This window comes from Haemaphysalis longicornis, unplaced genomic scaffold (genome assembly GCF_048455015.1).
Source record: "Haemaphysalis longicornis isolate Haplotype H1 unplaced genomic scaffold, Haemaphysalis longicornis Haplotype H1 scaffold_3, whole genome shotgun sequence".
Classification (NCBI taxonomy): Eukaryota; Metazoa; Arthropoda; class Arachnida; order Ixodida; family Ixodidae; genus Haemaphysalis; species Haemaphysalis longicornis.
In genome coordinates, this window is record NW_027526335.1 from 193,441,614 (window position 1) to 193,457,093 (window position 15,480).

Genomic DNA, 15,480 nt, shown 5'->3' on the forward strand with positions numbered 1-15,480 from the left:
CCCATTTGCTCGTCGTCAGCAGGCCAGCGCCTTTCGGATCCTGCATCGTCATCGGCCGCTCTTTTCGCAACCATGAGCTCTGACCTCAGCCCTAAAGAGGCAGAGTCCCTCCTTGCTTTGCTTGAAAAACACGAAGCTTGTTTTGACTTGTCTTCGTCGAAGCTGGGGCAGACTTCCGAAACAGCACACCGCATTGACACGGATGGCTCTCGTATCATCCGCCGCCGTCCGTATCGTGTATCTTCGTCTGAACGAAAGATAATCGAGGACCACGTTTCGGACATGCTTGAACGCAACATCATTCGCCCCTCTGTTAGCCCGTGGTCGTCGCCCGTCGTTTTGGTTCGTAAAAAGGACGGATTAGTGCGTTTCTGTATTTATTATTGTGCAATAGACAAAATTACCTGGAAAGATGTATACCCCATGCCCCGAATAGATTACTCTTTGGACTGTTTACAAGGTGCGGAATATTTCTCGAGCATTGACCTCCGATCTGGCTATTGGCAAATCCCGATGCATGAATCTGGCAAAAAAAAACCGCCTTTTCCACCCCGGCCGGACTTTATGAATTTAATGTTATGACTTTTGGATTATGTAATGCCCCAGCTACTTTTGAGCGTGTCATGGATACAGTCCTGCGTGGCCTCAAATGGAGGACATGTTTATGTTATTTGGATGATGTTGTGATGTTGTCATCGACTTTCCCTCAACATCTTGAGCTCTTGAACGAAGTACTTACATGTTTAGCAAATGCTGAACTTCAGCTCAACACAAAGAAATGCCGTTTTGCCAGCAAAACAATCAAAGTCCTCGGTCATGTTGTCCGCAAAGAAGGCATCCAACCAGACCCTGACAAAATAACAGCCGTGCTCAATTTTTCTCGACCGCTGCAACAAAAAGCCTTCAGCAGTTTCCTCTACCTTGCCTCTTACTTTCGCCGTTTTATTCCCGATTTTGTCACTGTTGCTTCACCTCTCAACAAGCATCTGCAATCCGACGTTCCCTTCACCTGGTCCGACGACTGTGAAAAAGCTTTTCACGCTCTTAAAGGTGCGCTTACTTGTTGCCCAGTGTTGTGCAACTTCGATGAGACAAGACCCGCACTTCTCAATACTGACGCCAGTGGGACCGGCATTGGTGCCGTTCTCCTCCAACGGGATTACCAATTAAGAGAGAGGCCTGTTGCTTACGCCAGTCGCTCCCTCACGCCCACCGAAAAAAACTACAGCATCACAGAACAGGAATGCCTTGCCGTTGTTTGGGCTGTCCAGAAATTTCGGCCATATTTATACGGCCGCCATTTCACCATTGTAACCGGTGATCACGCACTCTGCTGGTTATCGACTTTAATGAACCTTACTGGATGCCTTGGACGGTGGATTCTTCGTTTACAAGAATACGACCTTTCCGTCACATACAAGTCGGGCAAGAAACACCTCGATGCAGACGCGCTATCGCGCTGCCCTCTATCGCCTTCACATAGTGCTTGCGTAAAGCCGCCGGCAAAAGCGTTGCCGCTCGCGCCTGTCAGCTCCATTGCGGTCGATGAACGTTATGAGCTTAAAAAGCTCCAACAAGAAGACCACTATTGTCAAAGCATAGTCGGCAGACTGAGCGGTAGAACAGAGCCTCCAAACAGTCGCTTGCGCCGCCAGCAAACAAAATTTCGGATTGTTGATGGCGTGTTGCATCGTCAAAATTACCATCCTACTGGAGAAAAGTGGATTTCCGTTGTACCCCGGGCACTGCAGCAGAAAATTGTGGAGGCCTTTCATGACGGTGCGACCACTGGCCACCTCGGATATGACCGCATCCGAGCCGGTTTTTTTTTTTGGCCTGGCATGTCCACAAGCGTATCCAAGTACGTCGCGTCCTGTACCCCCTGCCAGCGTCGCAAGCGCCCTACATACCCTCCGGCTGGACAGCTACAACCTATCTCGTGCCCCGCTTAGCCTTTTGAGGTTGTTGGGATTGATTTGTACGGGCCGCTACCTGGAACTCCTACCGGTTACCGCTGGATCGTCACAGCTGTGGGCCATCTGACACGCTACTCTGAAACGGGTCCCTTGCGTACTGGATGTTCCGAAGAGGTCGCTAGCTTCTTTTTGCACCGCATCGTCTTGCGGCATGGCGCCCCTCGTGTCCTGCTAAGTGACCGGGGGAGAACGTTTCTCTCGAACATCGTTGCAGAAGTCCTGCATGCCTCACGAACTGTTCACAAATTGACCACCGGATATCACCCTTAAAATAATGATCCTACTGAAAGATTTCATTGCACGCTTTCTGACATGCTTTCAATGTACATTGCACCTGATCACAGCAATTGGGACCACATACTCCCTTTCGTAACATTCGCTTACAATACGGCTACCCAACGCACCACCGGTTGTTCCCTCTTCTTCCTCGTATACGGCCGCCAACCGTCCTCGCCACTAGACACCTGTTTCTTTACCGCCCCTGTACCATGTTCTGCTCCAAGCACTGAACAGTTCATCTCTCGCGTGAAGTATTGCCGCCAGCTTGCCCGTGACCGCACTACTTACTGAGTGTCAGCAGGACAGGACAGAGCGCTACAACGCATCTCACCGGACTGTTGATTTCCGACCGGGCGATGAAGTTTTGTTATGGACCCCTTTCCGGGTTCCTCGACTTTGCGAAAAATTCCTTCTCCGTTTCCTTGGACCGTACACCGTTCTAGAGAAAACCTCACCGGTCAACTTCCGCATAATCCTCGTAACTCCACCTGCCGACCACCGATGCAGTGGCACCGAGATTGTGCACGTGTCTCGGCTCAAGCCATTCCATCGTCGTCCTTCCGTGTTATTACGGCCGGGAGGCCGCCGTGACGGGCGGGGTGAAGAAGTGTGAGCGCGAACCTCGGAAGCGTAGAAAATCATTTATTTCACTGCTCCGTTATTCCCATCACCAAACACATCGAGGAACTCTTCGTCTGCTACGAGGCTGATCATCATCATCGTTGGTTGCTGGACCGGTGTTCCGAGACGGCTTGGTCGTAAAATAAACGCCTTACCTCACATAGTACCCAAGGTCCTTACAATATTCGTTAAGAGAGGAGTGACAGAGGGCGGCGAAAAGCGTGATGGGTGGTAGCGCCACCACGCATTATGGCGAATCACTGCTCTGCGCTTCCGACAGCTTTCACGTTGAGTGGAGCGGCTTTAATTTTTTCTTTTCGTCCACAAATTGGTTTTTATGAAAAAAAAAAAACATTTGGGCTGTAGCACCTTTTCATTTATTTTTTATTGGCTGTTAACCTTCTATAGCTTTTTGGAGCAGGTTATGTCCCCCCCCCTTTTTTGTTTTTCTTACGGGGAACACGGAATCAATAAAGGAATAGGCGAATCAAGAGGAAGAGCACGTATTGATGTGTAAACTTGAAAGTGCTTATAGAAAACACATATGATGCGCTGTTAAATGCCTTCAGAGTGCATCTAGTTAAATGCCTTCAGATAGCATAGCTTTCGCTATCTGTAGACAGTGGAGTGTACCTGCTACTAAAGCTCAAAGCGAATAAAGTGTGCTGAAGTTCTCAGCGACATTCGGCGGAAAACATTCGAGAAAGAAAGGAAGTAGATAACACTCAAGTATTTTAGTTGAAGAAAAAAACACATTCAAGTGATTTCATAAAACTCTCCGCTTGCGCGCAGGCCGGCCATGAAGGGATTGATTTTTGGGATGGCACGGAGCTTGTATCAAATGAAGCCGGGGAATACGTTACGACGTTACTGGAAGAGCGAGCTGAATATATCATTGCCAATAGGAACAAATCAAAGGTAAAGAACAATTCTGCAGTGGTTTGTTTGCTCGTTCTAGTTTTTTTATCATCATCATCGTCATCTTCATAATTTATTTTTAGGTTAAAGGCCGCTTCCCGGGTATTATATGAGATTCGGGTTATTTCATAAAGGGGGCAGGGCAAGATAAGCAGTGAAGTGCATGAAACATGGATGAGTGACCTAGAGATGGACCGACAACGACAGAAACAGCAAAGACGATGCGCCTCCTAAGGTAGAATGTAGCCGTGGCGACCAACAATTCATGCGATGCTTTGAGCAGCCAGGGAACTCGTTTCTGAGACCAGATGCGAACGCGAAACAGGCGAGAGTTACGCAGTATTCTCTTCCGCAATGATGAACTTTTTTTCCTGCGAAGATTCTGCCTTTATTACGAAAGCGCCCCCGTGCAGTGAAGCCTTTGTTATCAGCATTAGCTATTATTTGAGTAATGTGGCCACCATTTTGCGGCATTTCGCTTAACTCGAAACTCAGCTTATCTGGAAATTATCAGCAGATTATACGACCTCGAGTTAATGAGACATTAGTGTACTTGAAACGAAAAGATATTCCGTCACGGCCAAGATAATTGTTCTTGACGTTTTGGCCACCAGCGCGAAAGGCGTGTTCACAACAATAAATACTGCCTATTTACGACAAGACTCACGGAGCTGGAAACAGAACCCTTCAAAACATTGGTTTTGCAGTGGTCGGGACTGTTCTCTTCTTTTTTTTAAATCCCTCGCACCTCTCAACTTCCCGCAAGGAAAGATATACTGTTTCAGTAAGACGTCGCGGCTGTGGCCAGAAAGCATTAAATACTTTTTGTTGGAAACGCTGCTACAGAATTAGAGCATCACTGGCAGGAGACATTTATTATATGTTATTTCTCTGGGCATGCAAGGGGGAAACGCATGTTTCCGACGAGTATAACTACTTCCTCAGGAACAACCTAAGGATGAACCGCTTATTTTTAATGGATCAGGCTGCTTTGCAACGACTTCAATAAGGGGGCGCCATTTTGCCTATTGAGTTGCGGAATTTTGACTCGTATTGTCGGAAATAAGGTAGCCGTTCACCACACACTCCTAAGGGGAACACAATGATACCTGGTGAGCTGGAGTTCGGTAGTTTGCTTCGTGATTCATAAACACAGCCTTCCTGGCATTACGTTACCGCTTTCGAATACATGGCAACCGTCGCCACCAAAACGTACTGTAGGAAAGCCAAAATTTTCTGGTGGTGATGATGATCGTGGGCGAAGTGACAGATAGTTGAAACCCCAACATTTTTCATTCGAAAGCCAATGTCAAATGGAAAATCAAAATTTGTACACGAAAAACGCACGGCGGAAAAAAAACCAACTCACTCAAGACTTTCCGCAACGGCTCATGGACCGATAAAAAAAAAGCTTCCCCTGGTCGAAATACACATGGACGGCTCCAGGTTAATTTCTAAACAGGTTCCGACGGCGAAAACACAAGCCTTAGTAATAAAAATGTACAAAATGAAAAAGTCATTATCCCCACACTGGTAAAGCGCTGGTAAAGCGCTGGTGCCCAACATATTTTCAGGTTAACAGTTAGCTTTTGCGTTTGTGACAGGCAGTTCTGTACCTAAAGTTAGGACTTTTGTACTTTCATGAAAACTACTATGGCCTCTTTGAAATAATACCGGTCAGGAAGTGCTTCTATGTTGGCTTACCTGACTGCCATCCGACTCCTGCATATACTGTGCTGTTCATTAGCGTGATTAACTCCGATGGAATACCATTATCCCTTTCAACTGACAAACACCAGATGTCAAGGTTGTCGATTGGCGTTCCTTTTTTTAGCGTTAGTTGGAGCAAACACCGCCTTTCAAACAATAAAACGTGTTCACTTGATTGAGCAATTCTCACAAGGTCGAAACAGCTTGTATTTTGGACGTTGACTAGGACTGAGGTTGCATGGAAGACAGCCTCGCGTTTCAAACATTTCCTCTTAAGAAAGGGCCTCTGATTCTTTGCGTATATTTAAACATGGCTGCGTGCCTAGTTCAGTTTTCCAACCAGTACCGAAAAGCCCTAAAATGACCATGAAGGTCGCAGCCATTCATTAAGCGAACCAACTTGCTTTCTTTTTCACAGCCTCTGTTCCTACTTGTGTCTCATCAAGCCACGCACAGCACATTTGGGGCCAATCCAGTTCAAGCTCCGGCAGAAAATACCGAAAAGTTTCCGTACATTCGAGATCAAAACAGAACAACGTATGCTGGTAAGAGGTTTGCCGAAAAAAAAAAAACGTTAGTTCATCAAAACATGAAAATGAAATTTCTTGACAAACTGAAGGCTTCGTTCAGTGTTGTAGGAAACTAGAGCCATTGTCCAGTTTTAGTGTATTGTGCTAGCCTAGGCGTCTTTGTTCGTATGCCCCAAGGATGCCTTGGAGTATGCCGTAACTGCTAAAAGCACGCGCATGCAGGACCTGTTTATCATGCGAAGTAACCACGACCGAAGGTTGCTGTCTTTTTGGCAATACTTAGAAGCTAAGCGTACTCTTATCATCCATCCAATGGAATTTCTTTGCTATTGCGTGCATGGCACGGACACGCAGCTTGCTTTTCAGGCATGGTGGATGCTTTAGACCAGTCCGTTGGAGCGCTGCTGGAAGCCCTGGAAGAGGCGTCTATGTTGCAGGATAGCATCATCGTTTTCAGTAGCGACAACGGTGCCTACCCGATAAGCATGTGGGCCAACTTTGGCTCCAACTGGCCTCTGCGGGGAGGTAAGGCAACTCTTTGGGAAGGCGCTATTCGAGCGGCAGCTTTCATCTGGAGTCCCATGCTGCGGCGCAGTGGCGTGGTTTCGCAGCAGCTGATGCACATCACCGACTGGTTGCCTACACTATACACGGCTGCCGGTAAGTAGTTACGTGCCAATAAACAGGAAGTATAAAAGTTCGGCAATTGCAGCTTGAAAAAAGGGCGGAAAAATGTTTATTGGTTTGAATTTACGTTACAGAAGGAATTAAGTGTAGTCTCTACAGTAACTGTGATTGACAAGCCCGGGTAAATGAGTGATAAATGCACAAGAAGGGGCCATGATTCTTTACGCAGGGGGGTAAGTTTTGAAGCCCGTGAGCAGGAATGCTGTTTTGCATAGGGGCATTTGTTAGGCTAAACCCTGGAAGAAGCGCCGGCGGCCCAAAGGAGTGCTGCATTTTGTGGAAGCAATATAACAATGTAGCGCTTGAATACTCAGATAAATATGCACTTCATACTTCTGACCTTCCTTTCGACAAAGAATTAAACCTCCCGCGTAGCGACATTTCCGGCGTCCGCATTGCTTTTGCGGGGAAAATGATTATTTGATTCCCTTGACACAATAAGCTGTGACAAGAACAAAATTACGTGATCGTGAAAGTGTTTTTAAAATTGTTGGAAGATCCGAAGTGCTGCGTAGCGGGCTCCGCTTGATTCCGTAGCGTGAAAATAATAACATTTATGAGGACATGAAGAGAAATTTAACGTTTGAAGATGCATACTATGTCCCCTATATCGTTATGCCAGGTGGTGCGTGAGGACAGGGCGCGCCAGTGGTTTTTGGAAAATCGCCAGTCGAGACTATGTTCAGTGACGATAACGCGGGATCTGTATACCCTTCCCGCAGGGGCTAACGTAACTTGAGTTGCTGTGGTCGAAACGTGCAAAGCTTGGTTTCTAAAGAACTTTAGGGCTAATAAATAGCAACTAGAGGCTTAGTTTTGTTCCTCGCGTATTCTGAGCAATGTCGCGCTTCGTGCGTTAGATGGCGTACACTTCATTTACAGTCCCGTATTTACAGTCCTCATTGTGTCAAACCCACGCCGATAGCAGAAAATATTACTGCTTTGCAGCTAAAAAACTGTCGGTATTTTGTTTACGGTTCCACTCAGGAGGCGAGGCAAAAGATCTGGATCACCTGGCTGGCTTCGACATGTGGGAGACGCTTTCTGCGAATGCACCCTCACCTCGAACGGAGATTCTGCACAACATCGACAGCCAGGAAGGCACCGCTGCGCTACGCTACGGAAACATCAAGCTGCTCGTGGGAAGCTTCGGAGATATACAAGACGCTCGCCACACGATTCCTGGCGGTAGCCGACCGTACGGAGACCTCGACGTTCTACTCCGGCAGTCCCAAGCAGCGTCCGTGCTGAGACGTTTCTACGGGGAAGAGGCGCCGCTTGGCTGCAGCGGTGGTTGCTTGATGCGGAACGCGGCGTTAAACTGCGGTGGTGCTCGGGAAACAAACTTTGTGTCTGGGGAGGAACACTACCTATTCGACATCGCCAGCGACCCCTGTGAGCTGAGGAACATCGCCCATGAAAGGCCCGACGTAAGTACCACTGTGCAACAAAAGTGCATAGCTCGAGTGAAGTACCGTACACAGCTGATCAATTTTACAAAAAGGAAGTAGGGCTTACTCTGTTCCTGACGCGTTGCCTTTTTTGTCTGCTATAGAAGTTTTTTCTCAAGTAAGTTAGGGATTGTCACTAACAGAAACAAAATTTTGGTTGGCTCAATGCATATTCATATTTGTGCTTTGAAGGCAAGGGGACGAACTCAGAGCGCAGAGCTATTTGGAAAAACCTTTTGCATTTGTTGAACATGGGAGCACCTCTTCCAGCACGTCGGTTATTGTAGGGGAAAGAATGTTCACTAGCGGAGTGTTGGAAAAAAAGCGGCACCTTGGGACGATAAAAGAGGAGACACATTATGTGGTTGTCACGGGTGCTATGAGACCTTGTCTCCGCAAAATCGGGCACGTTTTCCTTTTCATAGAACGAGCCTTATCTCTTGGTTCACTTTTTCAAGCCCGCATCAAAGTTCACACCAGATGTGCGTTACTTCATTCTAAAAGACCAAGTCTTAAGCATTACGGGAAACAGCCGTTGTAGAATATCCGAGGGGCTACGGTGGATCCCAAGATGAAACTAGATCGACATAACAACCTCAATATTCCTTGAGCACGTTATTTGCTAGTCGCTCAAAATTCAGATTATGCCGTTGATCCGGTTACAGGCCGAGAGCAATTTATGCTACGTCTTTTCTATAAATGCGGGATAAGTTATCACGCAGCAGTTGCACATCAAACTCCGCTATTAGTTCGAAACTGGCGCCTCTCCTGTTCGTTTTGGGATCCCTTATCTTTGTACTCCACGTCTCCTAAACCCATCACGCCACGAGCCCAGCATATATAATCTAGCAGATTTTACAAGGAGAAAAACGTCGTGCTCTATGGTCTGGAATAAATATTTACAGTATTGTTTGTACTTTTCCGCTAGCTGTTCTTATGCTGTAAAAAACCTAAACCATTCCTCGCCAGAATTTCTTCACTAGAACCAGCTTTTTCTTTCGAGGTCAGAATGCATCAACGTCACTTTTGCTTTTGTTGTGTAGCAGGTACGTGTATTCGCGTTTTCAGCCCCTGAATTTAGTAGCGGTGAGGAGGAGGAGGAATAAACTTTTTTTTATATTAGTTTTTGCCGTAGTGGCAATGGGGTGTCTTCTCAGTCCAGAAGTCTCTGGGTGGTCGCTGCCAGACGGGCCCTTTCAACCAGCCGAAGCTGATCACCGGAGTCCGGGCTGGCTAGCATGCCTTCCCACTGCTCATGGTTGGGGGAGGGAATAGGGGGGAGGGACCGTGTGTGGGAGCAAGCCCAAATCATATGGCAGAGTATGCAGGGTTGGGGACAGTACCTGCAGGTGGCGGAATAGGAGGTGGGGTGGATGGCGTGGAGGAGGGTGCCGTGCGGGTAGGTGCTAGTTTGGATACGTGGTGGCTTCTTTCTTAGTCAACTTGTCGTGGGGTGGGGGAACGACGCGGCGTTCGAGGCGGTAATGTTCGAGGATGTCTTTGAATTTTTGAGGTACAGAATGGCGGACTTCCGACGCTGATGCGGGAGCGTTGGAGGGGAACGCCCGGTAGATATGCGCGCAGGCGGCAGCATGAGCAGCCTCATTCCCCTCCAGAGACTCATGTCGCGGGGTCCAGAGAATGTAGGAGTACGGAGGGTTGGGGATGGACTGTAGGATGCGGAGGGCTAAGGGAGATATGTGACCGGCGGCGTAATGGCGACAGGCAGCTTGCGAATATGTGACTATGGTGATAATGTCTTGAGATGAGGGCTATTGCGATTGTCTTGAGATGAGGGCTTTGAGGGTGAGGGCTTTGAGATGAGGTCTTGAGATGAGGGCTTTGAATATATGACTATGGTGATAATGTCTTGCGATGAGGGCTATTGCGATAATGTCTTGAGATGAGGGCTTTGAGGGCTATTGCGATTTCTTCTGCAGTTGTGGAGTCGTTGCCAATTACTGTTGCGGAAGTCAATTCAATTCCTCGGTGATCTACTGTTGTAATTGTGAAGGCTGGTTTATCGGCATATTTGGCGGCGTCAACGTAGCGGGTGTCTCGTGGCTTCACTTGAAGCACCTTGCGAAGCATTCGAATCCGGGCTTGTCGGCGACCCTGGTTATGAAGGGGGTGCATATTCTTGGGTATTGGGGCGATGGAGATGCAATCGCGTAGTTCCAGAGGGATGCGTTGGCGGGGGTGATGGGTGGCAGGTAGTTGGTAGTCGAGGCAACGAAGGAGGTGACAGCCAGTGTGTGAGAGCTTGAGCCGTTCGATCTGGTTTACATGATGTGCCTCTCGAAGTTCGTCCCAGGTGTTATGAGCCCCATCTGTAGTAATTTAGCAGTGTAAGTTGTCGGCGGTAGCCCTAGTGCTAATTTATATGCTTGCCGGATGATTATGTCAAGTTTTTGCATTTGACTATTTTTGAGAGCCGAATATGGAGTTCCCTATGTGATGCGGCTAATTAGGAGGGCTTGAACTAGGCGCATGAGGTCATTTTCTTTCAGTCCTTGTCGACGTTTAGCAATGCGTTTGATGAGGTGCGTGATTTGTAATAGCGTTCCTTGTAATTTATGACTAGTAGAAATTCCTGCGCCGTCTGATTGGATAGTAAGTTCCAGAACACGAATTGTAGGGGTGGTTAGGATGGGAGCGCCATGTAGGCTTAATTGTGGGTCTGAAAGAGGTTGTCGTTCACGGCCTTGAGTGCGTTTTTGGAGGACGAGGAGGGCAGATTTTTTTGGTGCACAATTGAGGCCGCGGGCTGTAAGGTAGTTGTCCGTGGTGTTAATGGCTTCTTGGAGGGCGTTTTGATGTTCCCTAATCGAACCCCCTGTTGTCCAAATAGTCAGATCGTCTGCATAAAGTGCGCGTTGTATGTTTGGAATTTGTTGTAGAAGTGGCGGAAGTTGAAGCAGGGCAAAATTAAAGAGGAGTGGGGACATGACTGACCCCTGGGGTGTACCACGCGGTCGGGCACGAAAGGAGACGGATCGGATGGGGCCGAGGTTTAGGTTGGCTGTGCGATCGCTAAGAAAATTTTGTATGTAATTGTCTCTACGTGTGCCGCAGTTAGTTAATTGGAGTTCATTGAGTATAGCCTGATGTGATACATTGTCAAAGGCTCCTTTAATGTCCAGAGAGGATAGCGCGTTTGGTTTGTCAGCTCAGCGGTGTAAGGACTTCGTCTTTTAGCTGTAACAGGACGCCTTGCGAGGATAGGTGTGCGCGGAAGCCAAACATGGTATGAGGTAATCAGCTGTTTTCTTCGAGGTACGCTGTGAGCCGTATATTAACTAGGTGTTCATACAACTTGACTACACAAGATGTTAAAGATATGGGACGAAGATTTTCTAGGGTGACTGGCTTCCCGGGCTTCGGAATGAGCGTGATTTCGGCATGTTTCCATTGAGGGGGTGGATAGTTGGTTCTTCAGCAATGATTAAATTTGGCAAGCAGTGCGGCTGTGCAATCGGAGTTGAGGTTACGGAGTAGTTTGTCGTGTATTCGGTCTTTGCCTGGTGGGGTGTTACGAGTGAGGTTGCTGATGGCGAAGGTGAGTTCAATGAGAGTGAAGGGGGCGTCAAGGCCGGGATTTTTTTCTTGGTAATTGCGAGCTGGAATATTTGGTGGTTGTGTTGTGTGGTCTGCGTATTGTGTGAGGAGTGCGCGTGGAGCTGAGTTTCATTGAGGTGGTGGTTGTGGATCAGGCGACGGATGGTGTGGCCGGTGTCTGCTTTGCTGGGCTTAGTACCCAGCATGGGGCGGAGGATGTTCCATGTGGACTTAATGCTGAGAGTTCTGTGAAGGCGGTTGGAAAATTGTGTCGTTTTGTTTGTGTAAGTTGCGAGCATAGTCGGCTGCCTGTTGTGTGATGTGGGCGATGCGTGTTTCGAGTTTTTTGTTGTGTTTTTGTTTTTTCCAGCGGCGGATAAGCCTTCGGCGGGCATCCCACAGATGGAGGAGATGCATGTCTACCGAAGGGTGTGGGTTATAGCTAGGGTGCGGGTGTGGGTTTCGACAGTTTTGAGCATATCTTCGGTCCATATTTCAATGTCTTCAATTGTGGTGGGGAGAGGGGAGTCACGAAAGGATTTCCAGTCTGTGAGTTTAGCATGGCCGATGTTTTGAGGAATGCGGTTGTGATTAATGGTGACTTCAATGATGTAATGATCACTGCCTAAGGTTTCGTCGAGGCGTGTCCAAGTGGCTCGAGGTATGTTTTGAGTGTATGTGAGGTCGGTGGTGGAATCTCGTGCCATGCAGTTGCCTATGCAGGTGGGGTATGAGGGGTCGGTCCAGAGCGTGAGGTGAGCTTGTTGGGCAGCGTCGTGCATTTGCGCTACTTGTTTACTTGTTTTGGAATAACCCCATGCAGTATGAGAGGCGTTAAAGTCGCCGAGAAGGACTAGGTGGTGATGTTTCGTCGTAGCTTTAACTTTCTGAAGGATGGAATTTATAGAAAATAGGGAGTGCTGCGGCGGACTGTAGATATTAAAAATAAAGAGACTGGTGAGAGTTTTCTTAGGAGGGACGAGTTCAATGAAGGTATATTGCCAATTAATGGGAAGGGTGTGTGCTTGTGCAGTGTGTGATTTATGAACGAGTATGGCGGTGCGAGGCTGATGGGAATGTGTGTACGTGATGTAATTACGAAGTGATACGTGAGGTGTTTCTGTTTCTTGTAAAGCAATAACATCGGGAGAGTGAAGTTGACTTAGATGGATCAGGGAAGGCTGCTTGTTTTTATACGTACGACAATTCCACTGCCATATAGTCAGTCCTGAGGGAGATGGGTGGGGCGCTGGAGGCCTGGTAGACATGTTCGATGAGGGGCTCAGGCTGGCCAGATGGTGGGGTGACCTGAGAAGTAGTCACTTTGGCTTTTTTATGGGGAGTGGGCATGGTTTTCTCCAAGTGTACCATGCGTGCGGCCTGTTCCTGGGTGACTGGTGTTAGTTCAGCAATGATGTGCTCGAGGTTGGTTAGGCGGGCAGCCAAGGGGTCAAGGAGGCAAGCGACGGTTTCGGTAAGGGTTGTCACGATGGTGAATTGAATGGTGGCCATAAAGGACGCTTGTGTTTGAGTAAGTTTTTCTTCGAGGTGGCGGTATTTTTTGTCGCAGTCGGTATGGGAAGGAGTTGACGCTGACGGTAAAGGGTCTTGTTTCGGGGAGGGCGGTTGGCTGTGGGGGGGGGGGGGGTGTAGGGTAGGTGGTAAAGGTTTGGCGTGGACGGTAGCGGATTTGGGGGCGGGAGGTTGGTAGATAGTGTGGAGGAGGGGTGAGGCGGTTGAATAAAGGGCGTTGGAGGGCGTGCATTTTGTGCTAACAGTTCGTGGACGGGTTTTTCAAGGGACAGGTTGCGTTATTTTCAGTCTGCGTTTTCCTTGAGGAGCGAGTTCTGCGGAGGATGGAGAGTTGGTGGGTAGGGGGGAAAGAGGTGGGAAAGGGGGGAAAGAGGGAAAGATCAATGGGTGTTTTTGCGGGAAAGCGGTCATGAGCAGTGGGAAATTGTTTGGCAACGCTAGCCCAGTTCACCCTGGAATTGAATGCTGTAGTGGCGGTGTTGGCACGTGATGTTTGCACGGTCGTGGATGGCGGGGGTGGCGATCGGTACTTCTGGTTGGTGCGAGCGTGAACCGGCGGTGGTGGCGGGAGGAGTCGGTGACGGCAGTCCTTGCTGGCCATAGGAAGGGGGAGCCCACACAGTGGACATTGCGGGTTGCAGATGTGGTTGACAAAGGGATATTTAACATGGCAAGTGGAACAGATGCGCGTGTCGGGGTTTCAGCATACGTCGCGGCGATGACCCAGGTCGCCGCGAAGCGTGCATAGCTGGACGGTGTGACGAAAAGGGTGTCAGCGGGTGAAACTATCGTACGCGCGTATGTAGAAGAGCACTCGTTCTCCGCCAAAGGTAATGACAGCCGACGTGGTGAAGCCTAGCAGTCGTGCATGTAAGATTGGTGCATCGTCCGAGGCGAGAACATTGGGCAGGTCGGCGTTGGTTGTTGTCGGTTGCAAGTCATATATGACACCCCGAGTGGTGCCGGGTGGAGGTTTAAAGTATGGCTGGAGGTCGTAAGTAATGTGGTTGAGTTGGATGTGAGTGGTGGCGCTCAACGCGAGGGCGCATGCCTCGTCGGCTGTGCTGGCGATCATGAGGCTTTGCCGGGTCTGCACTTGTACGATCACAAATTGCTGGAAAGTGCTGGGTTCAATGCCATTAGCACTGCGTCACTTTGTCCTAATACATTCAGTAGATTTGCGACATAGTTTTTTATCTAAAGTGGTTGTGTAACAGTTTTCAAGACATATCTAAAACCAGGTTGTGAATATAAGAAGAGCTTGTTAGTTTCTTGATGTGTCATAATAGTTTAAAGGAATACATGTTTTAATATCATGCATACGTGCTTGTTAACGATAGCGGACGGCAATTTTCAAATTTACGTTTGGAACAAGATTTGGGTTTTGGAACGATCTTTTCTTTGCTTCCGTCATCAGGAACTGCATGTGTACGGATGATTTAATGCTTCTTTTATGCAGATATCTCCTCACCCAGCCAGCGTATTTGGTATTAAGAAGGTTTTTATATTTTGTCCCGGCAAGAGACTTTTTGCGGTCACGCGTGCACGGTAGGCACAGAAGTTAACTGCCGGACGGCCGCAGTGAGGCCCGTGCTCACGTGTGCGCACTCGGGAATTTTTTGGCATTTTAAAGTGTGGACACAAAAAAATTACAATTTGCTAAACACGCTTCGCTGTTAAAAAATGACATACGTTAGCAGTTGATGCGTGTGCAGGCAGGCAAGCTCTCAAATGAAAATGTTGCGCTCAGGTGAAAACTACCTTATTTGAAGAAATCCGTTTTCTTCTCGCGCGTGCAGCACGGACGACCGATTAGGAATGCCCCTACACATTCCACCTTGGCAATATCTCATCTGGTACGTCATTACCCCGAGTTTTAAAAGTGCTGAATTTGTTCGTGTGCACTAAAGCTTCAATGCCCGGCACGATCTCGTCCTTTTCAGGGTTCGGGGAACCCTTAGACCTACAGTTAGGTCTACATTGTTGTTGAGCTCTGGCATAGGGGTAATTGAAAAGTGTCAGGCAATGATCCTCCAGAGGACCTCTCCTCGCAAATGCAGTTGAAGAAGATATTCGCTTTATCGGTTATTTGGTCTAACTACGTGATGATTTCGTTAAACAATATGAGCTGAGAAGCATCGCTCCATTGAGCAGACGATTAGCACCAGTGAATTTTTCCTCCGAATACATGGATGATGGTAGCGTGTCGCAACAGAT

General features: G+C 48.2%; 1 protein-coding gene across 1 annotated transcript in view; it reads left to right on the plus strand.

The window, feature by feature from the left end:
• Positions 1 to 15,480, plus strand: part of LOC144175617 (arylsulfatase I-like) — a 67,397-nt gene that overhangs the window by 47,242 nt on the left and 4,675 nt on the right. The window contains exons 5-8 of the mRNA XM_077704672.1: positions 3,669 to 3,794; positions 5,923 to 6,049; positions 6,401 to 6,694; positions 7,709 to 8,151. Of these exons, the coding sequence (XP_077560798.1) occupies positions 3,669 to 3,794; positions 5,923 to 6,049; positions 6,401 to 6,694; positions 7,709 to 8,151 (990 nt within the window). The remainder of the gene's footprint in view (positions 1 to 3,668; positions 3,795 to 5,922; positions 6,050 to 6,400; positions 6,695 to 7,708; positions 8,152 to 15,480) is intronic.